General features: G+C 56.1%; 1 protein-coding gene across 1 annotated transcript; it reads right to left on the reverse strand.

The window, feature by feature from the left end:
- Positions 1–2,263: 2,263 nt before the first annotated feature.
- Positions 2,264–26,231, reverse strand: Setd1b (SET domain containing 1B, histone lysine methyltransferase). Its single transcript, XM_026386068.2, has 17 exons — positions 26,122–26,231; positions 25,482–25,669; positions 25,186–25,284; positions 24,312–24,582; positions 22,085–22,197; positions 19,956–21,197; positions 15,288–16,109; positions 13,580–13,841; positions 13,098–13,483; positions 12,915–13,005; positions 11,691–12,206; positions 9,170–10,432; positions 8,218–8,384; positions 6,925–7,056; positions 6,715–6,834; positions 6,504–6,641; positions 2,264–3,959 (listed from the first exon to the last, which is right to left on the reverse strand). Exons 2-17 carry the CDS (start codon positions 25,653–25,655, stop codon positions 3,786–3,788), a joined length of 5,970 nt encoding a protein of 1,989 aa, XP_026241853.2. The 5' UTR covers positions 25,656–25,669; positions 26,122–26,231; the 3' UTR covers positions 2,264–3,785.
- Positions 26,232–26,415: the final 184 nt, after the last annotated feature.

Below are 26,415 nucleotides of genomic sequence, written 5' to 3' on the forward strand. Positions count from 1 at the left end.
CACAGTGAGGAAATATGTGTTTTTATTCCTGGAAAAGGGACTGGGTGAGGGACTCCTGCCCAAGTCTGCCTGGAACCCCCACCCACCTCTCCCTTGGTCAGATATACACACATCTCAATTTGGGGTTCTCCTTTTAGCCCGCTGCTGTGGAACCAGTGGAAGAGCCTTACTCAGCAGGATGATGGGAGATCAGAGGGAAAGTGGATAGATCTGAGGAATAACAGAATCACCACCAGATCTGGGAGGGGAGAGGAGGGGAAAGGTAGAATCCAGGATGGCTGGACTTTGAGCTTAGACAGCAGCAGAATGTGAGTGAAGCAGGACATAGAGGTGCCATTGACTAAGCTGGAAAATTTGGCAGGAGGAACAGTTTCAGAATGCAAGGTATTATTATTTTTTTTTTTTTGTATTCAGATGAGTTTCCTCCATGTACCTAGGGCTGGACCCCTGTGTTACTGTTACGTTCCCCTGTAAGGCCCAGCGCCATCTGCCTCACCTACTCGATACCTCTCAGATTTATTTTTTTACCCCCTTGCATGTCAGGTTTAACTTCTGACAGTGGACACTTGGGCCCAGGGCTTATGTGCCTTTTAAATCCCTGATGTCAATCTTAATGTTTCCTCTTAAAGGTTACAACAGTTAACATTTCCACAATGATGCCCCAGTCTCCTTGCCTTGTGCCAACTGCCATGGGGTATTTTGCAATTTCCAATTCTGGCCAGCTTGTCAGGGAAAAAGAGTGCTGTCCACACTTCTCTAGTAAGAGAGGCTCCACATCTTTTCAGTCAGGTTGCTTTTGCTAAGATTCCAAGACTTTCCTTCATGGAAATACCCTGGACACCATCTAACAAACACCACAGGCCCCTTGTCACCCTGTCGGGGCATCAAGCAGATCCAGGCCCAGTGGCCCTGGAATGCCACAAACACTGGGAACACTCTCTTCTCAACTTGTGGTATTTTATCTGTCTCTTCTTCCTCTCAGTTGCAGTCCAGAGGGATGTCTCCCAACATGGTTGAGGAACCACCTTTCCAGGTACTTCTGGTGACAGTAAGATACTTGATTTTGTTTCCTTAGCTGCAGACTATTAGCAGCATTAGATACAGGAGTTGTTCTGCTTGTTTTGGCAGAACAACTAAAATTGAAAAGCACCTAAGAAAAAAATCTACAAGAAAAACTTAAAATATGTATAAGGTCTTATCTGACTATAATTTCGTCCAGTTTATAGACTCCACTTACAGGCTCAGAGTTTAAGAACGATGGTCTGAATGAACCACACCATACCCTCTTCCAGTTCCTGGCCAGCCTGCCCTCCTTGTGAGCAGGGTGTACTCCCAACAGATAGAAAAAAAAAATGAGGAGGATAGGGAGAGAGAGGAGAGCAAGAGAGACGGCGTATCTGTAAGAAAAGTCAGTATATTTATGGTTTGCTTTATAAAAGTTACTATAATACAATGGTACATAGTATTGAATTCACAAAAATATGAACAAATATTTACAGCAAGACACACCCACAACGGAAACACTTCTCTTCAAAACAAGTTACATACTGATGGATGACAGAGTCTATACGTACAAACATCTCTAAAACTTATTCTCTTTGCTGGGGGAGGGAAAGAAGAAGAAAGAAGGGAGAAGGCAGAGAAAAGGAAAAAAAAAAAAGCAGAAACCCCCAACACTCCAAAAGCAGAGAATCTGTTCAATGAAAACAAAGGCTTTGAGAGAAAAATGGGCCAACACACATGTGGATTATTGCAAAGCATCCTGGGGTGGGGTGGGGGTCCTGGGGAAGATGGGGGCCCAGTCCCTCGCCATTGGTCAAGGCTGGCCAAGCATTAACACAGCCTCCTTGCTGGGTGAGGGGAGGCACAGCAAGGGCCGAGGTGGGCCCTCCCTGGATTCCTCACATCCCCCACTTTTCTTTTATGGAGGCGGAGGGGAGAATGGAGGCAGCCCCTTGGGGGCTGCACAAGTAACTTAAATCGGCTCTCTCTACAAACTACACATTTCTTCATGTGAAAAATAAATATTTCCTCGGTTGCACCATTAGGCAGAAAACTGCAAACGGAAGAGAAGGTCGCCGCTGTGTCCAGGTGCCCCCCTGTCTTAATGCCATCGATTTCCTTGACCTTGGAACCGGTGGGCACAGTCTCAAACAGAGGGCCTGCGGTGAAGAAATTAAAAAAAAAAAAAAAGAAAGAAACCACACACACACACACACACACACACACACACACACACACACAACAAAACCACAACGACAAAAAAGAGAAAAATAACAATTCTTTGTACAGAATTTACATGATAACAAGCTTGACACAAGCTGAGATACCAGAGGCTGGCAGCCTGGGCCGCGGTGGGCGCGGCTCCCACCCAGCGCTCCCCTTGGTGAGCACCTGGGTCACAACAGTCAGTTCCAGAGATTATTTACACGCCTGCTCTGCTTTCCAGGGGGCGGGGGACTTGCATTCGTGTCTTTTTTTTTTTTTTTTTTGGAAGTACAAAGAAATGAGCAAAAGTCTTCCCACATGTTTCTACAAGAAACAAGTTCCCGAGAAAAAGTCCTTTATGGCAGTCTATATACAAAGTTGGTTCTGAACTTCAAAAACCTATTTTTTCCCTTCGTTTTGATTTTATACACGCACTAGAAAAAAAAAATTCATGGAAATAAACCCTGAAAAGGATGAGAAGGGAGGGGGAGAAAGGGTAAAAAGGGAAAAAAAAACCACTGTCAAAGACTTAGATCCGAGTTTTAAAATCTTTCCCAAGATTTTTCTTTCTCTGGGAGAAATAACCTGCTCACTCCGAAAATAAATATGCTCTGGCCTTGGGGGGTGGCCAGGGGTGGGAGGTGGGGAGGAGGATGTGGGCTGGGTGGCGGGTGAAGCTTATGAACGAAAAATGCCACATGCATACGGTCAGACAGCCCGTAATGGTGGAGGGGGACCCCTACCCTGGGAGCCCCCTTAGCCTGCGCGGGTTGAGGGCAGTGGAGAGTGGAGACCCCCCTTGCCAGTGCCCCCCACGCTGGGCCCCAGGGAAGCCCCCTCATTGCTGGCATCCGAATGAGAAAGTAAACATTGAGCCCAAGGATTTGGGGGGCAGGGAGTGCCCAGGGGACCTTCCTGCCTGGGACCAGCTTGGCTCTCCCAGGCCCCAGGGAAGGGACAGACTGGGGAGTAGCTCAGGGGAAGAGGTGGGGTCTCCTCACTGCGTTCACTGGCAGAGAGGGGGCCTTTCGGCATTGTAGTGTCGAGGTCAAGGCCACTGGCCCGGCCCTTCCTCCCAGCACCTGGCCCGGTCTGCCCAGAGGGTGCAGGGACCCTCCGTCCTAGAGGCCTCTGGCCCCACCGGGTCCCCCCTCTCTGTTCTGCCTTCACATTTCAACGGTTAAAATGTCTTTTCTTATGACAGGGAGGGAAATAAAAAGAAGACAAAACCACATAGCAGCATTGACGGGAGAGGCGGAGGATGGGGTAGGAAGGAGCACAAGAGAGCCACGGGGACGGGGACACCGAGGGAGACAGAAATGGCGTCTGGCTAAACGCACATCTGGAAAGGAGCATTTCTTCAACAATGAGAGAGACACGATGGAAAGACAGAGAAGCCCTTTCCCGCTGCGGGGCTGGAGCTGCGGGCGGGTCCTGGGGTAGTGTTGGGGGCGCCAGGCCCTGATGGCCGCGGGGGCGAGGGACAGCACCTGAAATGGGGCGGGAGGGGCCGGCCCGGGGGCCTGGGGTCCGGCCCAGGCGGCAGCAAACATCCTTCGAGTTTGGTGCTGGGGGGCCTAGTTGAGGGTCCCCCGGCAGTTCTCCGAGCCACAGAGGCAAGGGATCTTGACATCCTCGATGGGGAACTTGTAGTCATAGGTGATCTCCTCGTTCACGTTGATGTGCTGCTTAGAGTAGATGACGATCTTCTTCTGTGACTCTACCGTGATCACCTTGGCGTAGCAGTTGGGCTGTAGGGAGAAGCAGCACGGTGAGGCCCCCAGCCTCTCAAACCCAGCATGGCCCTGCCCACGGGCCAGCTGCTCCAGGCTCAGCCCACCCCCTCTCTGGGTGACAGGAACCCCTTGCCCCTGATAGTAAATAAAAATGATAACGATGACGATGATTTCCCAGGGCTTCTACTTCCTTTTCCATTTGTGCTATAGGCGACTCCTAAAAATCTCTCTGGCCCAGGCCTCACTACTTCTTTTATGTGTGGGACATTAGGGATTGAACCCAGGGGTGTTCTACCACGGAGCTACATCCCAAGCCCTGTTTTTATTTATTTATTTATTTATTTATTTATTTATTTATTTATTTTAAAGAGAATTTTTTTAATATTTATTTTTTAGTTTTCAGCGGACACAACATCTTTATTTGTATGTGGTGCTGAGGATCGAACCCGGGCCGCATGCATGCCAGGCGAGCGCGCTACCGCTTGAGCCACATCCCCAGCCCTTATTTATTTATTTTTAAAAAGTTGAGACGGGGGTCTTGCTAAATTGCCCAGGTTGGCCTTGAACTTGTGATCTCCTGTCTCAGCTTCCTGGTTGCTGGGATTATAAACATGACCAGGCCTTACTTTTCTGAGCTCTAGACAAGGTCAGCAAACTATAGGCCTCAGCTACCTGTTTTTTTTTTTTTTTTTTTGTGAATAAACCTTTATTGGCAAACAGCCACACTCACCCATCATTTGCTTATCACCCATGGTTGCTTTTGTTACAAGGGTGCAGTTAAGCCTGCTACAGAGGTCGTTTGGGGCTCAAAGACAAGAATATTGACCACCTGACCCTTTACGGAAGAGGCATGCCAGCCCCCATCCACAGTCAGAAACCCAGCTACCTGCTCAGGGCACATGCATTGGCTCATAGCTGATTCCTGATGGGCTCCTGCTCTGGCCCCTGAGCACCCAGCTCCTGGTGTCCTCCATCAGTGCCAGCTCTGCCCCTCCACCACGTCTAGGGGATTCTGTTGCCTAATGACCTCTGGAGTCTTGACTGCTGTTCCCTGTCTCTGATGCCACCAGTCACAGTTGGGCTCCCATCACCTCTCACTGCTCACCTGGACCACAACAGCCCTTGCTGCCACTCAGAGAATCAGCAGCCAGGGACAGTTTTCCCAAGGGATGGCAGATCTGTCACCCCATGGCTCCATACCCTCTAGTGGCTTGCCTAGGCCTTTTTTCCGTGTGCTACAGATTGAACTCAGGACCCAATTTGGCTTCGAGAGAAACTCCTCAGCTCAACCAATAAGCCTGTGACCCGGCATACAGACCTTCCCCCTTGTCCTCTCTCCCTCCTCTACCCACTATCCCCTTGCTGCCCCTCAAACAGGTGTTCTCCACATGCCCGCCCCAGGGCCGCTGGCCACATGTTGCCTACATAAGGTGATGTCCCCTTATCCCTCAGATCTCACAGGACAGTCACAGAAAAGGCTCTACTGGCTCCTCCAGCCCAACAGCGGTTAAAGCACCATCAGGAGGGCCAGTACACGCGGAGGACTCGTCACTGTCAGCACTTTCCATGGGCCACATGCAGTAGCACACTGGACTCTCCCAACAGCCTACATAAGAAGGGACTATCACAGTCCCTGTTCACAGATGAAGGAACTGAGGCAGTGAGACGTGGAGCAGCTGTCCCGGGGCAGCTCACTAGGCAGCACTGCCACAGCAGCCTGGGCCAGCCTGCTGCTGAGGGGAGCTTGGGCCGCGCTCCCTCCCCAGTCCCGAGCACCGTCTACTGTCAGGCTCGATATGACTAAATAAAATCGAAACTCAGTTTCTCAGTTGTACTGGCCACTCAAGTGCTCCAACCACACACAGCTGGCCCACACCAGAGGACAGTGCGGTCGATGTCACACCACTGTGTAAAGTTCTGGGACTGGGACGTAGCTCAGAGGTGGAGCACTTGTCTGGCATGTGTGAGGCCCTGAGTTCCAATCCCAGTACCAATTAAAAAAATAAAAAAAAAAAAAAAGACAGTTCTTTTGGGAGACTCTGTCCAGAGCATGAGCCTCTAGGGCTGCGCGGAGCCAACAGAGCCACAGAAAAGGCCCCAGACAGAGGAGCGATCCCAGAACACCACAGAACTGAACCAGCCTTTCTCTTTCCTTTTGAGTGGGGATTGAACCCACTGGGGTTTCTACCACTGAGCTACATCCCCAGCCCCTTTTATTTTGAGACAGGGTCTTGTTAAGATGCTGAGGCTGGTCTCAATTTGCAATCCTCCTACCTCAGCCTCCCAAGGTGCTGGGATTACAGGCATGTGCCACCACGCCCAGTGAACCAACCATTTCTTGAGCACCGTTAGTCCTCACACAGCAACACAAGTCTCACTGCGCTCATTTTACTGATGAGACACTGGGGCTTGGATGAGAAAAGTGCCTCCTATAGGCCACAGCTCCCCACACCCCCAGTTGACCTGAGTGTGGAAGGAAGCTGAGGTGATTCCTATGCTTGGGACTCCTAGGTGCCCAGCACTTCAGTCGGGCACAGACACCTCTTGTTGGACACTCACATTGCAACTGTGGTTAATGAAGCGTGCAAAGTTGCCGCACTTGGTGGCATCGATGATGGTGTCGTGGTCTACTCGGAACATGTAGCTGCTGCCGATGCCCTCGTCCTCATACCGTTTCTCCCGCATGTCTGCGATCACCTGGCCACAAAAGGATGTCAGTCTGGGTGGACCCGGGGCCCACCCTGTACCCATCCTGCCAGGCAGCACCTACCTGGCGGATGTTCTGGCCCACATACTCGATGACCATCTCATCAGCCGCAATGGGTTCCATGGCGAACAGGCCCCAGTCATGAATGTGGCTCTTGCAGAATTTGAGCTTTTTCTTCCGGAACTGGGGGAGGGAGTGAGTGAGAGGAGGGGTGAGGCTCTGGCCTCAGGTCCTGCCTCAGCCCCAGCTGTCCTGGGTGGGGCCCAGCCTCACCTTGAGCTGGTTGAACTTGAGTAGGTCGCTGTCACAGCTGCCAGTGAAGGAGGACAACAGGCGGCGCTGCTCTGAACGCCGCTCCGAGCCTGCCCGAGTGGAGGCATGAGGCTGCGCCGGGATGCTCATGCCCTGCCAAGCGCAGCACGGATATAGGTCAGCCCAGGACTTGGACTTGGCTGCTGGGGCTCGGTGGGCGGCCCACATCCTGGGACCTGAGGCAGCCCCTCCCTAAGCTCTTTGTTGTCCCCACTCCCCAGGTTCCTCCCTCTGGGCTCCTCTGGCCTGTCCACCCCTAATCATCAGGCTCTCTGCCTCCTCCTTCCCATCAGCATCTGTATGTGTCCAAGTTTCTCCCACCTTAAAAACAACAACACAACTTCCCTTCAACCTTTGCCACTTTTCCTGACCTTAGCTAAGTTTTGCAGTATGAGAGGTGTCTGCCCTAATCCCTGAGAACCCCAGCAAGGCCCCCAGTGCCCCACACAGCTCCCTCCTTGCCGGCCTCTCGGCCTCTGCTACACCCCTGAACCCCGAGCTGCCAGGCCGGCTCCCCTCCTGCACGCTCTTGGAAAACCTGCTTTATCCTGATGACAGCTGTTTGGATCCCAGACCAGAAGTCCTAATCCCAAGCTCTGCTACTTACCTGGGTGTCTACACTGTCTGCTACACTTCCCTTCCTGGTGTCCCACAAACCCCACACTGAGGTTGTCCCAAAGTGAAGGTGCCATCTGCATGCCCACCTCAGGCTTGGCATCCAGCCCAAGCTGCAAGCCAGACCCTTAACTGCCCAACCAATTTCTTCCTTTCCAATCCCCAATCCAGGCCCAATTCTGTCCAACCTCAAACACATCCTCTCTTTCCCTTGTGGCCCCCTGAGTCCAACCCACCCTCATGTCTGGCCCAAAACTGCAGCAACTGTATTGGCAGCTCCCCGGATCTCTGCACAGCAGCCCACATGAGCTTCAACCATCAGAGAGAGATCCGCAAGACCCCACCTCTCTCAACACCCCCCGGGGTTGCCAGCTGACAAAATACAAGTCTAAATTTGTCAACCCAGACCCCAGGGCCCTGACAACCTGTTCCCTACCTCTCTAGCCACAGCTGTCCCACTTACGCTGCTGAGCTCCCCCTGCCTTAGGACCTTTGCACATCCTACTTTATGCACAACCTCTGGGCCTTGTGAGCCCCTCTCCTGTCTCCTGTCTGCATACCAGCAACCCTTGTAGGACCAGCAACCCTTGTAGGACGGCTCCACCTGAGGCGCCAAAGGGGGCTCCCTGGTGCCAGTACCTGGGTGTCTGCAGGGGGCTCATCGGTGCTGGCGCGGCTACTGTTGAGGTATCTGAGCTTGTCCTTCTTGTCAATGGTGTAGAAGCCCTCGCTGCGGGCACAGCCTGTCACGTGCTCACGGATGCCATCATCGCGTTTCTTTTTCTTAGCTGAAGAGAGGCTGGTGGGTGGGTGTGGGTCAAGGGTCATACATTCTTAGAGAGCCCCTCAGGAGGCCTGTCCCAGCAGGTCCAGCCTTCCCAACCCCAGACCCATATCCTGGGGGTGTCTATACCTATCTCAGCTGCCCACCAGCTACCCCCAGACACAGCGCCAGCTCTGATGGCCACGCCCTGGGCATGTTCAGGAAGCACCCTGCCTCAATCTCCCCTGTACACTGGGGTGACGGTGGTGCCAGCATGTGAATGATGCCATATACTTAGCAGGGTCTCTGAGGCAGGGTGAAGTTTCACTAGTCTGGAACAGCAGGGATACTGACAGCTCCAGCCCTAGAGAGTTCCAGTGAGGCATCGGGGCCAGAGCCAGACTTGCCCCGAGTTCAAGTCCCAGCTCTGCAACTTTGTAGCTAGTGACTTGGGGCACATCACCTCATCTCCCTGAGCCTCAGTTTCTTCACCTAGGAAGGGGAAGGCCGACTGCCTTGGCCTCGCTGGGCTGTGGGGATTAGATGGGGAGGTACCAGGAGGAGTGGACACAGTTGGTGTCCACTGCCACTGCTAAGTTCTACAGTCTCATCCCCACCAACTCTGGGGATGAGGTGGGCCACAGAGTGCCAAGGATGATTCAGTTGGGAACCTGGCACAGTGCCAGCACAGGCACTACCTGGGGCAGAAGTGGCCAGTGCCCTTGGCTTCATGGGCACTGATGATTGCTACAGACTGGGAGGGGCCCAGAGGGTGGTGAGGACTTCCTGAGTCCTAAAAGACATGGACGGCTACGTCCCACAGGATATAGGGATGGTAGACCCAGAGTGTGTCGTTGAGCCAGTCCATGCCATTGTCCTGCTGCAGCAGCCGCTCATAGGTGACACACAGGAAGCGAATGTCCTCCTCATCAATGCCACCATTCCAGATGTCATATAAGATGGTCATCTCCTCAAACTCTGAGCGGGGCCGGAAGAGGGGCTGGGGTGGAGAGAGCTCAGGCGAGGCGGAGGGGGCCACCAGGTCCTCGTGGCGCTTCTTAGGTGGCCGGCGCCACGGCCCCCGTACTTTGGCCAGCTCCATGAACTCCTCAGTGACTTCATCTCGCCCACGAGGGCCTAGGGGGATGGCCTCACAGGGCCACTGGTTGTCTAGCTCCTTAAAGGGCAGCTTGGCAGGCTCAACAGGTGGTGGAGGTGGGGGTGGAGGAGGCTGGGGGGGAAGGGGCAGAGGGGGGGCTGGGATCCCTGCGTTCCGGAAGTCCAGAGTCACAGCCCGGGGATCATGGGTGCTGGGAAAGATGGGGGTCTGTGGCTGGCCTGGCAGGAGCAGAAGGTCCCTTCCAAGGGCAGCCCCCGCTGGTGGCCGCACCAAGGGCCCATCCAAGGACAGCATAGATGGTGGGGATCGCCGGGGCCGGCCCGGCTTCCTCTTGATGGGGGGTGGGCAGGGGGCCAGGGTGGCAGGCAGCAGAGGTGGCAGCTGGGCAGGGGCCCGAGCCTGGGCCCTCAGCACGGGGACAGGCAATGCCAGGGGCAGGGGCAGGGGCAGGGGCAGGGGGAGAGGGAGGCCCGTCTCCAAGAGCACCGGGGAGGCCAGAGGGCCAGAGCGCTCATCTCGCCGGCCAGCCGGGAGCGGGCAGACAGGTAGGAGCAGGGGCCCGCTGGGCTCTGGGAAGGTGGGTGTGAAGCTGAAGTCCCGGCCAGGTGTCCGTGGGAGGCCCCCGCTACTCAAGCTGGGGGACTGGGATGGGTAGGAGAAGGGACTGCCAGGCACCTGTGGGGAGCTCAGGGACAGGCCGCTGCTGCCCCCTGATAGCGGGGGCTCCCCACCTGGTGTGGCTGGCACTGTCTCTGTACTCTGAGACTTGCCCAGGCTGCCACAGAGGCCAGGAGTACGTGGGGGCTGGTCCTCAGGGGGAGGCTCCAGAGGGACAGTTGGGTGTAGGGGCTCTGGGGTCTCAGGCTCTGGGGGTGGGCTGGGTGGCCGGGGTGGCCGGGGTGGCGGCAATGGTGGCTGCAGAGGCAAGGAGAGCATTGGAGGGGGCTCGGGCTCCACTTCCAGATGATCTTCTGCAGAGGACAGCAAAAGCCAGAGCATCATTATTTGATCCAGACAACTCCCAGGACATTGTTCCCGCACCCTACTACACACTGGATACTCAGTGCCCAGGGTTCCTGAGCAGTTAAACCAAACACCGCTTGGCCCCCAGCCAGGCACACAGTGGGTGCTTCATTTAAATGGTGGTGGGGTTTGTTGAAGACATAGGAGACATGGTTGCTGGCCTTTCAGTGTCTTCAGGACCATGAATCTGGGCTGGGCTGCAGCATTGGCCCAGCATGCATAGGCCCTGGGTGCCATCCCCAGCAACACAAAAAAACATAAAACAAACAAACAAAAAAACTGTTCCTGTGGCCAAGAAAACTTGCTCTGTGATGTAACAAAATCTAACAAGTCTCCTTGGCAAGACTTGTCAGAGCCTGCAAGGAACCCTGGTATGCCTCCCTATTGTCACAGAGCACACTGGTTAATGTATCTGTTGTCACCTCTTACCCTGCCCTAGAATATAAACTCCATGAGGACAGGTATTTTTGTCTGTCTGATTCACTCTTGTATTTTAGTGCCTAAAAGAGTACTGGGGACCACAGAACCTTAATGTTGAATCTCTATTCAAAGATCTGTGGTTTGTGGTCAAGTAAATAAAACAAAATACATTAAACTAAATACATCAGTTTTCTTTCCTGAAGACTGAGTAAAGGCAGGTATTAACTCGAGTGGCTATGTTGAAATTAAATAGCATCACACATCTGGTTCCACAGTGGCTCTGGCCACATTGCAGGAACTCAGTAAGCAACACTGCATCTGGTCAGCACAAAGACAGCATCTCCACCATTGCAGGAAGTTCTACAGATGGTGTGATCAGAGCTTTTCATGTGCTTTGTGCAGCTCCCTCAAGGGAGTGGAGGGTGCAGAGCTCATAGCCCCTTTCCTTGGACTCGTACCCCAAGGCCATCCCACTTGCCTAGAACTAAAATGACCTTACCTTTGGGAGCAACTCACAGGACCAATGGTCTAAGCACTAAACCACAGGGGAAATCCTGGTACTATGGAAGAGAACAGCCCTGGCCCCTGGTGGGCTCATCCCTCATGGTTCTGTGCCTGCTTCAAGCACCTCATCTCATTATGAGCCCATGCGACCCCATGAAGGAGATACATCTGCTGATGCCATTTCAGAGGAAACTGAGACTTGTGAAGGGAGCCTGGGGCTGATTCTGACAGCAAAGACATCTTGCCTCCTCCACTGCCCTCCCAGGAGGCTGCATGTGGTACCTGGAACATGTTCAGGGGACATTGGGGGCTGAGCTTCCATCTCCCTGGCAGGGGGCTCTGGAGACAGCAACATGGCCTCTTCCTGGTTCAGGCTAGCCTCTTCCAGGGGCTCCTTGCACCCGGCCAGCTCCTCAACACCCACAGGCAAGGGGGGCTCCTCCAGGAGAGGAGTCTGCTCCTCGGGGGCTTCATCCTCAGCTTCAATATCCACCTCTTCTTCTGTGCCCAGCGGCTCCACTGCAGATGCCCCTGGGGCCAGAGACACCTCCTCTTTGTCCTGCTCAAAGTCCTCAGCACCTGCAGGTGGCATGCTCTCATCTGGCACTGCCACTGCCTCCTCCTCCTCCTCCTCCACCTCTTCCTCCTCCTCTTCTTCCTCTGGCCCTGCCACCATCTCCTCTTCGTCCTCCGAGGACGAGGACGAGGACTCGGAGCTTGATTCAAACTCAGAAGACTCAGAACTCTCGCTGGATGACTCGGCCTCTGCCTTGGAGGTGGCAATGCTCACCGTCTCCTCTGGATGTGAGACAAAGGGAGAGTCTGGTGATCTGTGGGGCTCCTGCCCCGGGCCAGATGCCTCCCCAGAGGCCATGAACTGGGGGCACCTGGCTGAGCACTGCCTCAGGCAGGCATGTGTGAAGTAGGGTTGACAACTACACTTCATTTTTAAAAACAAAACACAAAACCAATTGTTCATTTTAAAGTGAATAATCCCACTGAGCACGGAGGTGCACGCCTATAATCCCAGCAACCTGGGAGGCTGAGGAAAGGCCTGCAAATTCAAGGCCAGCATGGGCAACTTGGCAAGACCCAGTCCCAGTATAAAAGTAAAAAGGCTGGGGCGGGGGTAGCTTGCTTGCCAAGGATATGTGAGCCTCTGCATTCCATCCCTGATACTAAAAAATAATAACTCAAGAGAGCAATCCCAGTTCCATGCCTCCTCTGCCTAGCTGTACAACACCCTCGCCACCTCCCTGGCCCACCCACCAGCACGCAGTCCTGGCCTTGGGCACCAGACTCTCCCTGCAGCTCTGCGGCCTCAGCCTTCTGGCTATTGCAACGAGTGGAATCAGAAAACACTGTTGTGCACTCTGATGAGTACAGATTTCAAAAGCGTGCTTTCCTGCCCCAAAGCACTCTTTGGGGGGCTCCTTGCACCCTGCCAGCTCCTCAACACCTCTGCAAAGAGGGCCCAGGGCTGGCCACGCAGCTCAGCCTGCTCACCGCCTTCTGAGTCTCCTTCGTCCTCACTTGCTCCTGACAGGGCTGCATCTTCACCCTCGTTCTCGGTGTCATCGCTGTCCTCATCGTCATCCTAGGGGACAGGGAAGGATAAGGACAGGTAAGCAGGTGGCCTGGGGCTACCTGACGGGCCTAGAGCCCCGAGGCAGGCCTCCCGAGGCAGACCTTCTCAGATGTGCTTGAGCTGGAGGAGCAGGACACCTGGCTCCGGGGGCCGCCCTCCTCCTCCTCCTCCTCCTCCTCCTCCTCTTCCTCCTCCTCCTCGTCCGCTTCCTCCTCGGCTTCTTCCTCCTCGGCTTCCTCCTCAGTGCTTTCCCGCTCCTCCTCCTTGTCAGAGGCTGAGGACGAGGGTGAGGTGGTGGAGGACCCAGAGGATGAAGACCCAGACGAGGACGAGGACACTGACAAAGACTCCTTCTCATCCTCCTCCCCACCACTGTCCAGCTCCAGTGGCCGAGCTGGCCGCCGCCGCACGCCCACACCCTTGGGATCCCGCTTGGCCAGCTCGCAGGGGGCATCTGCCATGTCTCGGTCCCGCTCCCGCTCAGACTCTGTAGGAAGAGAGGGCAGCCTCAGCCAGGAAGGGGAAATGGGGGCAAAGGGAACCCCAGCACCCAGTAAGAAGTTAGAGGTGACCAGGCACAAACCTTCGTCTTCTTCATCCACAGAGGTTGAGGGCCGAAGGCGCTTCTGGTCACCAGATGATGCTGTGTCTGGTGGCTCCTTCCTCTTGACCTTGAAGGAAGGCAGGCGAATGGCCCCTCGCAGCCCAATGCCCAGGCCCAGGCCCTCATAGCCCAGGCCTTCGCCTTTGCCCCACGACTCCAGCAGGCATGAGGCAATTCGGTCCTTGGGCTTTGGCCGGTCCTCGTCCTTGTGCTCGCCTGACTTCACAGGGGTCAGCGAAGCCTGGGATGGGAGAGAAGCAGGGAGTTGCCATGGTTGGAACATTGCTGCTGACCCCAGAGGCCCGCTCCCTGAGTGGCAGTGACAGCAGCCTCAGGTGACAGGGAGCCTCCTGTCTGCACTCCTGGCATGCAGTTCACCTTCCTCAGGAGGCACTAGAGCCCCACTCTGCCTCACTGACCTGCACGTCCTCACCTACAGGGTGGGCTACTCAGGACAGAGGCCTCCAAATTTAGAGACGAGACTCCAAAAGCAACACATCCTCACTGGAGGTGTGTAACCTACACCACGGGGACGCAAGTCTCATAAGTAAGATTTACACTGTCCTTATTTTTCTGTTCTTTTCCAATGCATTAAAAACAATACCCGCAGACTTTACTTGGCCCCTGCAGTTCCAAAACACTGTGCCTTTGAGGGACGTTTTAAAATGAGCCATATTAAAAGCTTCACATGGGGCAGGTCACTGAGGCATGGTGGCTCCTTTCATTCAAATTGTTCTTGGTAGCTATTAGAAGCTGTTACTATGACTCATCTGGTAGGGCCAATGTAATCAGGGTGAACCACAAAGCACCAGACATCAGAGATGTCAGGTGGCTCGTTCTCATTTTACTGTTCCATCTTACAGATGAGGAACGGGCTCTGACAGGTGGGCTTACCTGGACTGCAGAGAGCAGGCTCTTAGTCACAGCAGCATTTCCCAAAGCGTGCTTGGCGGGAGGGGGATAGCAAAAGTGATAACCCTGGTCACCTCTGGGGACGAGGGTAGAGGGGACTGGGCCTGAGGGTAGTGACTGAGAGGATTTTAAGATAGTGAGAGATGCAGGGCATGACAGCCCGCAGCTATGGCCCTAGCTTCTTGGGAGGCTGGGGTAGGGGCATCGCCTGAGCCCAGGAGTTTGGGGCCAGCCTGGGCAGCATAGCCAGACCCCATCTCTAAAAAGAGAGGGGGAAAAAGGAAAGCAAATGTTCTCTCGAGTGGAGCAGCAGCGGTTACTGCTCATCTATGAGATCACCAAGGACATCCACTGCGTAGAGAGGAAAAGCTCTCCCACCAAGACAAGTCTCTGCCAAAGGCCACCCAGGATAAGGCGGGAGCCAAGCCCAGTGCGCTTTGATGTGGCCCACCTGTGCTGCTGGGCACATGGTGCCTCTGTGCTGTCCCAGGAGGTGGCCATTGGGCACGTGAGAGTGCTGAGCACTTGAAGTCTGGTGAGGGGAACGAGGAACCCAATTCACACTTTCATTTCAACCAATCTAATCCAGCGAGTGGACTAGTGGGCACTGTTGACAGTAGTCAGTGGCCCTCTCCAAGTGCCAACCAGTCCATCGCCCCACACAGGGGTGCAGGTGGCAGTGTATCTGTCACACACCTTGCAGAAGGGGGCACCTGGCCAGGCTCCTGCCCCACCCCCACTGGCCACCTGGGGTACTCTGCACCCACCTACCCACCTTGGCCATCCGCTCTTTCTTGTCCCACCACTCGTCAAAGGCCCGGAAGGCCACCACCTCCACCATCTTGCGATTCAGGTCACGCTTCATGATGGCCTTCAGCTCCTTGAGCACCACCAGTAGGACGCCATCCACTGTGGCCTTGTGCGGGTCTTCCTGACGTGGCACGTAGCCTGGTGGCGGCACTGACGGGTCAAACTTGGGCAGGGGTGGCCAGGGCTGCCCACGGCCTGGGCCACTGCTGCTTAGGGAGAAGGGGCCCCGGTAGGGCGGCAGGTTGACAAACTGTAGCCCAGCTGAAGCGGCAGCGGCTGCAGCGGCCATGAAAGGTGGGTAGGGACAAGCGCCCTGGCCTGTCATCAGACGGCTCAGCATCTGCGTTTGCATCTGGAAGGACATGGGCATGCCACCCCACTGGCCGCCCAGCACGTGGCTCATATCCACCTGCATCACAGGAAACAGCCCTGGTGGAAAGGGCGGCAGGGGCGGCAGGATAGGTGGCGGGGGGACACCAGGCGGCGGCGCTGGCAGGGGTGGTGGGGGCACTGTCACTGCAGGATGGGCTGGTGGTGGTGGTGGCGGGGGTGGAGGCAGAGGTGGGGGCATGGGGAAGCCCGGCTGGGGCGGGGGTGGGGGTGGGGGCAGTGGTGGGAAGCCGGGTGGCGGGGGCAGCGGCAGGGTCGGGGCCAGCACATTGGGGCCTGCCACAGCTGCTCCCCCTGCGGTCACCACCATGGGCTTGGGGCAATCGGCACTGGTGATGGGGGCTGAGGGCATCTCGTCGTCCGAGATCTCCATGTCCTCGCCTGAGGACTGCTGGCCCTGCGGAGAGAGCAGAGAGGGCAGTGAGCAGCGGAGGGTGGCCAAGCAGCTCCAAAGGCCTCCTGAGTATCCGAAGGCAAGATGGATCAGCAACATGGGCTCTCAGCTGTGTGACCTCTCTCAAGTCACTCAGCCTCTCCAAGCCTAATTTCTCCAGGTGCATAAAGGACAAGAGAGCACCTGCCTCTTGGGGTTACCATGGGGATCTGAGCAGTCACTCATTTAACACATGCCCAGCACCTGCCTGCTAGGCACTGTTCTGCTATGCAGGGACACACACAAAGGTGACCACGCAACACATAAATCTTGCTCTTGTGGCACTGAATTTCTAGAATTCAGAAGACAACCAGAATGAAGGCAGGAAGTACATCAAGGGGAAAAGGAAAAGGGTTGGGTGGGGGCAGACAGAGGGAAATAGCTTCTGTTTCAATTTGAGGGATTGTTTCAATGTGTATTCAGAGAAGGTGATATTAAGAGTTAACACTTCTGTAGTGCTTCCTATGTGCCAGGCAACTTTACATATATTAACTCAGTTAATCCTTAGAACAAACCTGCAAAGTAGATGTTATCTCCATTTTTACTAATGAGGAAATTGGGGCACAGAGAGCTTAAGCAACTTGCCCAAGGCCTCACAGACAGTAAGAGACAAGCCAGGATTCAAACCAGGAAGTGGCTCAGTCAGACTGCTGAGTCTGGCCAGGAGAGTCTGGAGCAGAAGGTGACATGTGAGCCAGGCTTGGGTGTGTGAGTGAGTGGGTTTAGCAGCGTTAAGGACTCGTAAATAGGAATCGTGCTCTGCACCCAGTTTTGTGGATGCACCCAGTGCAGAGTAGAGAGCACCTTCCACCCTTCCCCATCTATTCTTTTTTCTCCTGCAGTACTGGGGATTGAAACCCAGGGCCTCACTTGTGCTAGGCAAGTGCTCTACCACTGAGTTACAGCCCCGGCCCCCCACATCTCACTTCTTATATGAAGAAGAGCCCAAGAACCTTGTGACCTGGGGGCCACTCGGATCCCTCCAGACAAGTGAGGAAACAGACCCAGCAGGGGCATGGCCTGTCAGAAATAGGGCCAGGACCACCCTCCAGACACCCATCCCACAGGGACTGTGGCTGGAATGCAGAAATGGCTGGATTGAGGGAGGGGGCAAGGATGATCGATCGGGTCACAGATGACCAGGGAGGGCCCTTTACTATAGGATCCAGTGCACAGGCTTGATCCAGTGGGAGGCCCCAGACTGGGTTCCTCCTGGTGTAGGTGGAGTGAGAAGCTAGAGAAGGGGTGGAGATGAGAGGGAGGGGCCACCCCTGGCTCTTGTGTGGCTCAGGCCCTGGCCTGGATGAACAGGCTGAAAAGGAAACAGAACATGCTTTTTTTTTTTTTTTTTTTTTGGTTAGGCTGGGGATGGAACCCAGTGCCTTGCAGATCTAGTGACTGCTGAGCCACGTCCCCAGCCCCCAGCTTGGGCTTCTATAGGCTGAAAGAAGGCGTGCATCGGAAGGCTGAGGGGATGCGGTCTGTGTAGAACACAAAGCCAGAGGTCAGGCCTGTAGGTGAAACAGGCCTCCAAAGAAAACCTGAGGGAGGGAAATACCAAACCTATATAAGAAGCAGGAAGCCCTGGATTTTACTAGGCACCCTTCAAACGTGCGCGCGCGTGCACGCACACGCGCGCGCACACACACACACACACACACACACACACACACTCCCCCTCTTCAAAGTAGCTTTGCATTTGAGGAAAGGATGGGCAGGTTGGGCTAGATATCTGGAGACGGCTTCCCAGGACATCAGTCCTGGGCAGCAGTGAGCAGGTGAGCCAGGCCAGAGCAGCACACAGAGGGTTAACCCAGGCCACTGCAGCCAGCCAATCACAGGAGCCCCAGCAGAGCTCCAACCCTTGCCCAGCCCCTTGGCTGAGCTGGGCTGGGGCCGCTTCCTAGCAGCAGCGTTCTCTCAATCTGAGACGGAGGCAGGTGCTCTCACCAGCCCATTTGACAGATGATGAAACTGAGATGCAGAGAGGGAAAGTGCCTTTCCAAAGTCACATAACCCATAAGTGACAGAGCCGAGGTTTAAGAACTGAAGCCCATGCTTTTCAGCAGCCTCTGGGAAGCAGAAACACTCCCCTCCCACTGGCCCCTCTGGGTTGCTCCCTAGCCTCTACCCCAGCCTAGGCTGTGACTGAGCACAGCACTCCTAGCTCTCCTACACAGCACACCAGCCCCAGGATCCCCATCCTGCTCTACCCACTGCCAGCAGGGGGCTCCCGAGGGCCAGCCTGGAGCTCAACCGTGCTCTGGACTTCCGTCCCCAGGCGCCAGAGTCCCCCCAGACTCCAGGTCTCAGGTCCTCACTTTCTCCTTGCCTTGGGCAGCCCAGAGGAGGAGACCCTGTCCACTGGTGACTCTGGGCTTCTCAGCCCTGGACCGGCTCGTCAGCATGGCGAACGCCCCAGCTCCAGGCAGCCCAGAAGGAGGGGTTAGGGCCAGCAGCTCTCCACCTCTGCACACCTGTCAACTCCCCCTGCCTGGACCACTTACTGCCAGAAACCACTTCCCCAGAACTGCCTGGAGCCCCAGCCACCTGCAGCCCCTTCCCGGGGAGGCCAAGTTCCTCTCTGTTCCTCCCTGAGGCTGCCAAACCGGCCTCATCAAAGGGCCCAGGAAGGGGGGACTCTCCTCCCTGCTGCCCACAGGGGCAAGGAGCTCCGTCTGTGCCCCTGGCTGCTCATGCCTGCCTGGCCCACAAACTCCAAGACAGGTGTCTAGGAGGGCCAAGGCATGGGCCTCCACCAGGAGAGGAGGGGGTGGAGCCAAGTCCAGAAGGGTGACCAAACCCTCTCCTAACCTGGCAGCACCCTCACCCCAACCCCTGGGTGGAAGTTTCTGGGACTGGAGGTTTGGGCAAATGAGACCAAGGTGAAGTGAGGGGACTGCGGGGACAGTCAACTATGCCCACTTCTAGCTACTGTCCCCTAAACCAGTCTTTAACTCCTTCCCCTGAAGAGGCCAGGAGACAGGGAAACTCACCTGCCTCGCAGGCTTCCCCATCTCTTAAGAGGGCACAGGCTGTAAAAGACAGTACTCCAGAGCTTCCACTGGCCTGGCTCAGCACAGTACCCTGGCTCATCCCTCTCCTCGCTGCCTGAGTATCAGGACCAGCCCTGAGCATTCCTAAGCCGCAAAACAAAGAGGGGGGCCTAGGGACTGGGGATATAGCTCAGTTGGTAGAGCGCTTGCCTCACATGCACAAGGCCCTGGATTCAATTCCATCATCACAGCCATCAGCACAACCATCATCACAGCCCACACTCTCTAGAGGTCTCTGCAAACTCCATCAAAGCAGCTCAGGTCAGCAGGGCACAGTGGCACACGCCTATAGGATTGAGAGTTCAAAGCCAGCCTCAGCAACTTATAAGGCCCTCTCTCAAAAAATAAAAAGGTCTGGGTATGTAACTCAGTGGTAAAGTGCCCCTGGGTTTAATTCCCAGTATGGGGGAGAGGGGGCGGGAGGCAGCTCAGGGAAAAATTTATCCCATGGAAAACTCTTAACTCCCCTTATAAAGAGAGCAACAGAACTCAACCATGTTCTCCTTTTCTCCCTGGCTGCTAGGGAGCTCAGAGCCAAACCAGCTGCTTGATCACAGTCTATGGAGCTTTTCCCATCCTCTTTTTATTTTCTAAATTCGATCTGTTATATTGGCTTCTCTATTGGGGAAGGCATTGGCCTCCTAACCCTTTTGCTTCCAGGTTTTAGCTAGTTATCCTAAATGTTTTAAGGGGAGAAAAAGTGGGACAGAGATAGACAAATCAATCCCAGATAGATGGACAGACATGGTGGTACCTCATCCATCTTCTCTGAGGTCGGGGTCCCGTCTCCAGCCAGGTCCAAGGCCACCTCAGCTGACTGGCCCAGAAAACCAGTAGGGTCTGGGGGGCCTGGTTCAGGTGGGGGTCGAGGCCCCAGGCCCACGTCCAGCTCATCATCCTCATCGGAGTCAGGCAGAGGCGTGGGGCTGATGTCCTCTAGGCCCGTGCTGGAGGGGCGTGAGGACGGGGGTGAGGGGCCACGGAAGCCCGGCTGGGAGTTGGTGCTGAAGGGGGCCAGTGGGGAGAGCTGGGAGGAGGAGGAGGAGATGGGGCTGCCCTCCATCTGCAGCTCGGCGTCCGAGTCCTGCTCCCGTAGGAAGGGCAGCTTAGTGCGCTGCTCCTTCAGCAGCATCTCGATGCGCGAGTCCAGGCTGTCATGGGGCTTCTCAGGCCCCGCAGGGGATGACTCCAGCGTGGGTGTGCCAGGGCTGTCACAGGGCTCAGGACTCCAACCAAAGGTTGGCCGGCCGCCTAGCTCCATGCTGTTGGTGTCGGGGGGAGGCGGGCCAGGCGGTGTGCCTGGCTTCTCCTTGGCCAGAGGCTCAGCAGGTGGCAGGGGTGGAGGTGCAGGTGCTCTCCGGAACTCCCCACTGTCACGGGCCCCAAAGGTGGCTGTGGTGGTGGGCTCCTCGGGAGGCGGGGGGAAAGGGGGTGCTGGGGTCTGGTATGGAGAGAAGGCCGACTTGAATCCAGGAGTGGGGGCTGCTTGGGCAGTCGGTGGAGTGTGGGCAAATGTGGCTGAATCCTGTGGTTGGGCCTTGAAGGGAGGGCCACTGCTGCCCCCACTGCTGCCAACTGCCCCAAATGGGAGGTCTGAGGAGCCCCGAAAGGGAGCTGCGGCCCCGGCCACTGCAGCCACTGCAGCCACTGCAGCCGAGTTGTGAACATAATGATGCTCGTGGCGGCGATTGTAAGCATCGGTGAACTTGCTCTCGTGGCGCCGAGCCTTGAAGGTTGCTGTGGGGTCTGGGCCGAAGAGGTAGGAGGGTGTGGGCTGGCGGCTGGAGTAGCTGGAGTCCTGTGAGAAGGGGGTGCCCAGGCGCGGTGTGAGTGGGGTGCCCTGCCCATAGGAGTTGGGCGTGTCCAGGCGGCAGCTGGAGTAAGCTGTGTCCTGGGAGAAAGGGGTCCCGCCACTATTGGGGGTGACGGAGGAGGAGCCAGAGCCACAGCCCGCAGACAGGCTGCCATCCTTGAGGCGCTTCAGGGCATCTGACAGCTGGGAAGAGAGAGGGAGAGAGGTGAGATCTGGCGCGGGCTCGGGTGGGCAGGCTTCCCTTCTTATTCCGACTGCTGGGACCCACAGCCAAGTTGCTCTGTGGCACAAGGAAAGAGGGTCTTAATGTTACTCTGTTCATTCTTAGCGAATCTTGGGGACTGTTCCTACTCCCAAAGTCAGAGTAAAGGAAGACCCTGCCATCTTGGTATAGGCTGGGTGTTCTTCCGGTTGGCGGCTGTCAGGCACTGAGGACCTTCTAGGCAGAAGTATGACTGAAAACTAGGGTTTGGGGATTGAGTGGCTATGGGCTTGGTTCTGTCCCACACTGTGGGTTGAAACAGTGTGACATGGGGAAAGCACCTGAAGGACACTCTGGCTGACTGAGCTCTGCCCTCCTGACCGCACTGGCTGATCCAGGGGAGGAGCTGGGATGGCCCAGTGAGTGTCCTAGGAGGTGGGGGTCAGGGAAACAGGGCCTGAACTCTGCTTTCTGGGGACAAAGATAGAGGGGGATGCAGGCAGCACCCACCAGGGCCTTGGGCACAGCAGTGTTTGAGCATTGGTATGGAAAAGCATCCCCAAGCCTGTGGACCTCACCTGTGCTGGGGGAGGGCTGGAGGGAGGGGCCTAGTGGGCTCAAAGCCACAGGAACAAGGCCGAACCCAGGGGAGCTGCACTGAATGAGCTTGGAAAAACGGGGCTTGTAGACCCCACTCTGAACCTGTGGTGGGTGTGGCAGGCTCATTTACCTCCTAGGCCTTGGTCTCCAAGACTGGTGATAGTGAGCTGGGGGCTGAGGCGGGGGTCTGATCAGGAAGTTGAAAGCTTCCAGAGGTGGGGGGACATGACGGAGCTGGTGATGGGAGAAGTGGTTGTGATAAACCCACCTGTAGGGTCTCATTCACAATTGGAGAGACAGCATCCAGCTCACCCACTGGGAGGGTCTGGGGGGTGTATCGGCCGGTAACCAGCAGTTCGTAGAAGCGCATGCGGGTTTCTCCTGTGATGAAAAGGGCAGGGGCATTCAGCCAGGCTCTAGGATGGGTCAGTCCCCACAGGTCTCTAAACTATTTGGGATCCTTGTGGGTCCTGTATATCTGGGATCCCAGGCCTGGGGAAGCTGCATGACCCCTGACCAAGTTCCCATCCTCCCTCCCCTTGCACCTCACTCAAGATCCTCATCTGTTCAATGAAGCTTCAAAACTGATATTTCTTATCTTGAGTCTCAGAATTTAATGCCCTGGCTAGGACTCCCCCAAATTCAGAGTTGTCAAGCCCAGCACAAAGTCCCTTCCCATTACCTGGGCCATGGTGCCAAAGAAAGAGCACCCTCCTCCCTCACCCCTGCTTTTTTCACCTTCCCACTTAACAGCCAGAGCTTATAGCAAGGATGGGGGAAGTCCGGTGACATAGAGGTGATACTTTGTTAACTATCTGGGGCCAGGTGACAAGCAAGTTTGCAGAACACATTCTAGTAGCATATTACTGTGAACTTTGCACTGACTTCCACTAGCTGAGGACCCAGGACCAGAGTTTGCTTGGGGACTCTGCAGGGTACTGTCCAACAGAGCCCCACTGGACCCCATGAGGAACTTTCCACCCCTCAGCAAAGAGGTCTTCACAGACCAGGGCCCCAGATTACTGATATTTATAGAACCTCAGAGGCAGCTGGCTGCATATGCAAAGGAGACACATTCCTTGAGCTACACTTTACACTTTGCTGGTCTCTCTTGAAATACAAACTTGGGTGGCAGTCTCTGCAGGCCGTTTCTTTCCCCCTCTTTATTTTTATTTTTTTCAGAAATAGAATTATGGTGAGACCTGACTCCTTAAGTGATGGGAACAGACTGCTGACTTGATTCTCAAGGGGAAATCAGACTGCAACCATCCAAGGGGGTAAAGTCCATAGGCCCCTGCCCACCCAGAGACTGAGGAGCTAGGGAAACGAGGGGAGGGGCTGTGGATTGGATGAAAACCTCAGGCTTGTGCCCTAAGGACAGGTACATCTAGAAATAGGGTCAGCAATTGTGGATGGGGTAGTCAAAATACCCAGCATGATCTTAGACTCAATTAATATGTATTAATTATTAAAATCAAAACAACAACAACAAAAAGGTTTAGATTTCCCTATTTTGGTTTGGTGTATTCAGATGCCTGCCAAACCTTGTGCTCACAAAACCCCCCGAGCTGTTGCACCTAAGTCCTCCCAGGCAGGGTTCCCAGGTGGCCCCAGAGAGCTGGGGATCTAACAGGGCTATCTGGTCCCAGAGCAGCTGGCACCTCCTTTCATATAGGTGGGAACTTCTTAGAGAGGTCACAGGCAAACTTTGGGAGAAACCCTCTGAGCTGTGAAAGACCCTCCAGCCAGCATCCAGGGGAGTCTAGGCAACCCAGGGATGGGAGGTGTGGCTCCCCAGCCTGGCTGTGAATCAAGCGGGACTCTGCTCCGAAGGTGCTGCGGTCTCTTTAAGAGAGAGGAGGGAAGACAAAGTGTCAACCCTGGAGCACCCAGAGCAGCCCGCCCCCTTCGCCCTATCAGGAACATTATCAATGAAACAACACTCCTAGCTCAGATTGGTTCAGGGGGAAGGGGTAAAGGGGGAGGGGGTATCTATCCTTAAAGGATTCACTTTTCAGTTGAGGGACCTTCTCTTTTCTGTATTGAAAGGCACCTTAGCAGCTCTTCCTCAGTTCTCCCCCCCACACACACACCAAATAAACAAATGTCTCCTCCTAACACAGGCAGCAACACTGGGGACTGCTAAACCCAGGCTACCGGGACTCTGAAAGGGGCCCACAAGGGGGGTGTCAGCAGTGGGGAAGCCTCTTGGTAGTCTCTAGGGGTGCAGTGGCCAAGAACCAGCACATTTGGTAAATTATAGCCTGTCTCTTAGCAACAGACAACACATTTAGCTCCATGTGACTCTACTCTCAGGAGGGGTCAAATATATATATATACATACATATATAAAGTTGTGGGAAGGGATCCCAAGGAAGAATGAGAGGCTTCCCAACAGTGCAGAGGAAGCTGATGAAAGGGGTCAAGCCTACAGGAAGCCTTCATCTCTGCCCCCTTCATCTCTGCCCCCAGGCACCCAGCTGGCCCCCACTAACCTTTGGTGTCCAGCTCCACGTGGATGATGTTGCCCATGACCGAGGTGCTGTGCAAATGCTGAACAGCCTCCTTGGCTCCCCTGACTGTGGCAAAGACCACCTTGGCAATGCCCAAGTGCTTCTTGGTCTTGGGGTTGTACAAAATCTCCACCTCCTCCACCTCCCCATACTTCTTGCACATGTCCCTCAGGAAGTTTTCTCGGATGTTATCATTCAGCTTGGCAAATGTCACCTGCTTAGGAGGCACCGGGCCCACGTAGAACTCATCGATCTGGCAGGGGCCGAGGGGGAAGGGAGTTTGGAAAACATTGAAACCGAAGGAAAAACACAATATTTCCCACTCCCCCAGTGCTTAAAAACAACGAAGGGTTAAAAATTTTTTTTAATTTTTTTTTTTGAAAAAAAAAAAATGCACACGGGCGGGCCCGGGAAGCAGAGGATTAAATCGTTTGGAACGTGGAAGTCCTCTGGGTTCGGAAGGAAAGGGGAAAAAGAAACAGTTTCTCTTTCCCCACCCCCCATTCTGGTCTCCCCTCCTTGCTCACCTGTCAGGGGCGACCCCTTGGACTAGGAAGTTGTCCCCCCAAAGTCGTTGGGTTGGGAAGGGGGGCGGGTCCCGGGGCCAGGCCTCTGGGTAGGCAGGAGCCAGGTGGGGACCCAGAGCCCCCAGCTGGGCGTGCAGGACACTGTATCAGCGCCGTGATTACAGTTTCACCGAGTGTTATTTTGTTTACAGTGGCCGGGAGGGGGACACCCCACTCCCCCTCCCCGCCAAAACTTCCCGGCCCTGGACGGCGGGAACTCAGAATCCGGCTGGGCTCGGTCAGGGCTGGCGTTATTTTCGAACTCGAGGAGGGAGGGGGAGGGGTCCTACCTTGAATTTGGGCACCGAGAGCTCCAGCTCCTTGTTTTTGGTCCAGATCCCGACGACCCGGGGATCTTCGACAATTTCCACCGGGCGGTTGCTGGACATCTGCGGAGGGGATGGGGGGAGGAATGGGCGGGCTGGTCCCCTCCCCAGGGGCAGGGGCAGACCCCCTTCCCCAGACCATGGTCCAACTCCAGGAGTAGGGCCCCGGCTGACAGTTGGCCGGGTGGTGGGCAGCGGGGTGCCGGCCGCTCGGCCCCGGGGGGGCGGTGGGGGCGGCGGGAGGCGCGCCGGCTACTCACCGCCAGGCTGAAATGCTGCCCATCGTAGCGGTACAGTTTATGATGCCCCTTTTTCAGAGCCGGGTCAATCATCAACTTGTAACTTCTCCAATGGTGGTTCCTCCTCTCGCCCGAAGGGCCGGGCTGCGGCGGGGGCTGCTGGTGGTGGTGGTGGGGGGGGTGACTGTTCTCCATGCCGTTAACCCAACCTGAAAACCAGCAAGTTGTTGTCGTCTCCGCCGCGGCGGCGGCCGCTTCTACACACACGCGAAAGAATCAGATCGGCCGGCCCCCACCCCCTCCCACCTTACCAGCGCGCCCCGAAAGGAGCTGTCTCGCTGGCTCCCCCCAAAACGAGAATGGAGCGAGAGAATAACCCTTCCGGGAGAATTACGCGCCCGCCCGCTCGGCCACCGTCTCCGGGAGGCAGCGAGGGGCTCCCGGGGGTCCCCGGTGCGGGCTGGCGGGGCCCGGGGCGCCCGGAGGACGCGGACTCCGGCCCATGGTGCCCGCCCGGCCGCCCGGCGTGGCGCTCGCTCGCCCGCTCGGCCCGGCTCGGGCGCGGGGCTCGCGGCAGGCCTGGCGCCGCCCGCCCGCTCGGGCCGGGGGCTCGCGCCGCCCGGCTGCTGCCCGCGGCCTCTCCCTCCCCAGCCGCGCTTACATCCCCGCCGGGCGCCGGCCTCCCTGCGCCGCCAGCCAGTACATGGTGTCCCCCGCGGGAGCCGAGGCCGGGGCGGCCGGACCGGAGGCCGGGAGGGGGGGTCGCCGCGGCCGCGGCTGCCGGGCCCGGAGCTGCCGCCGCCGCTGCTGCTGCTGCTGCTGCTGCCCGGGAGGCGGCTGGCGGCGGAGGCTCGGCTCCCAGTAGCCGCACATCCCACAATACACCGCTAAGGAGCCCGACCCGAGCGCTCACCCTCCTCCTCTTCCTCCTCCTCCTCCTCTTCCTCCTCCCCTC

This window comes from Urocitellus parryii, chromosome 3 (assembly GCF_045843805.1).
Source record: "Urocitellus parryii isolate mUroPar1 chromosome 3, mUroPar1.hap1, whole genome shotgun sequence".
Lineage (NCBI taxonomy): Eukaryota > Metazoa > Chordata > Mammalia > Rodentia > Sciuridae > Urocitellus > Urocitellus parryii.

Coding starts and splice junctions, on each gene's coding strand:
- Setd1b (XM_026386068.2), bottom strand. CDS start 25,655: ATGGAGAACAGTCACCCCCCCCACCACCACCACCAGCAGCCCCCGCCG. Junction 12,207..12,914: donor CGAAGGAGACTCAGAAGGCG/GTGAGCAGGCTG, acceptor TCTCACATCCAG/AGGAGACGGTGAGCATTGCC. Junction 3,960..6,503: donor TCATTAACCACAGTTGCAAT/GTGAGTGTCCAA, acceptor TTCTCCCTACAG/CCCAACTGCTACGCCAAGGT.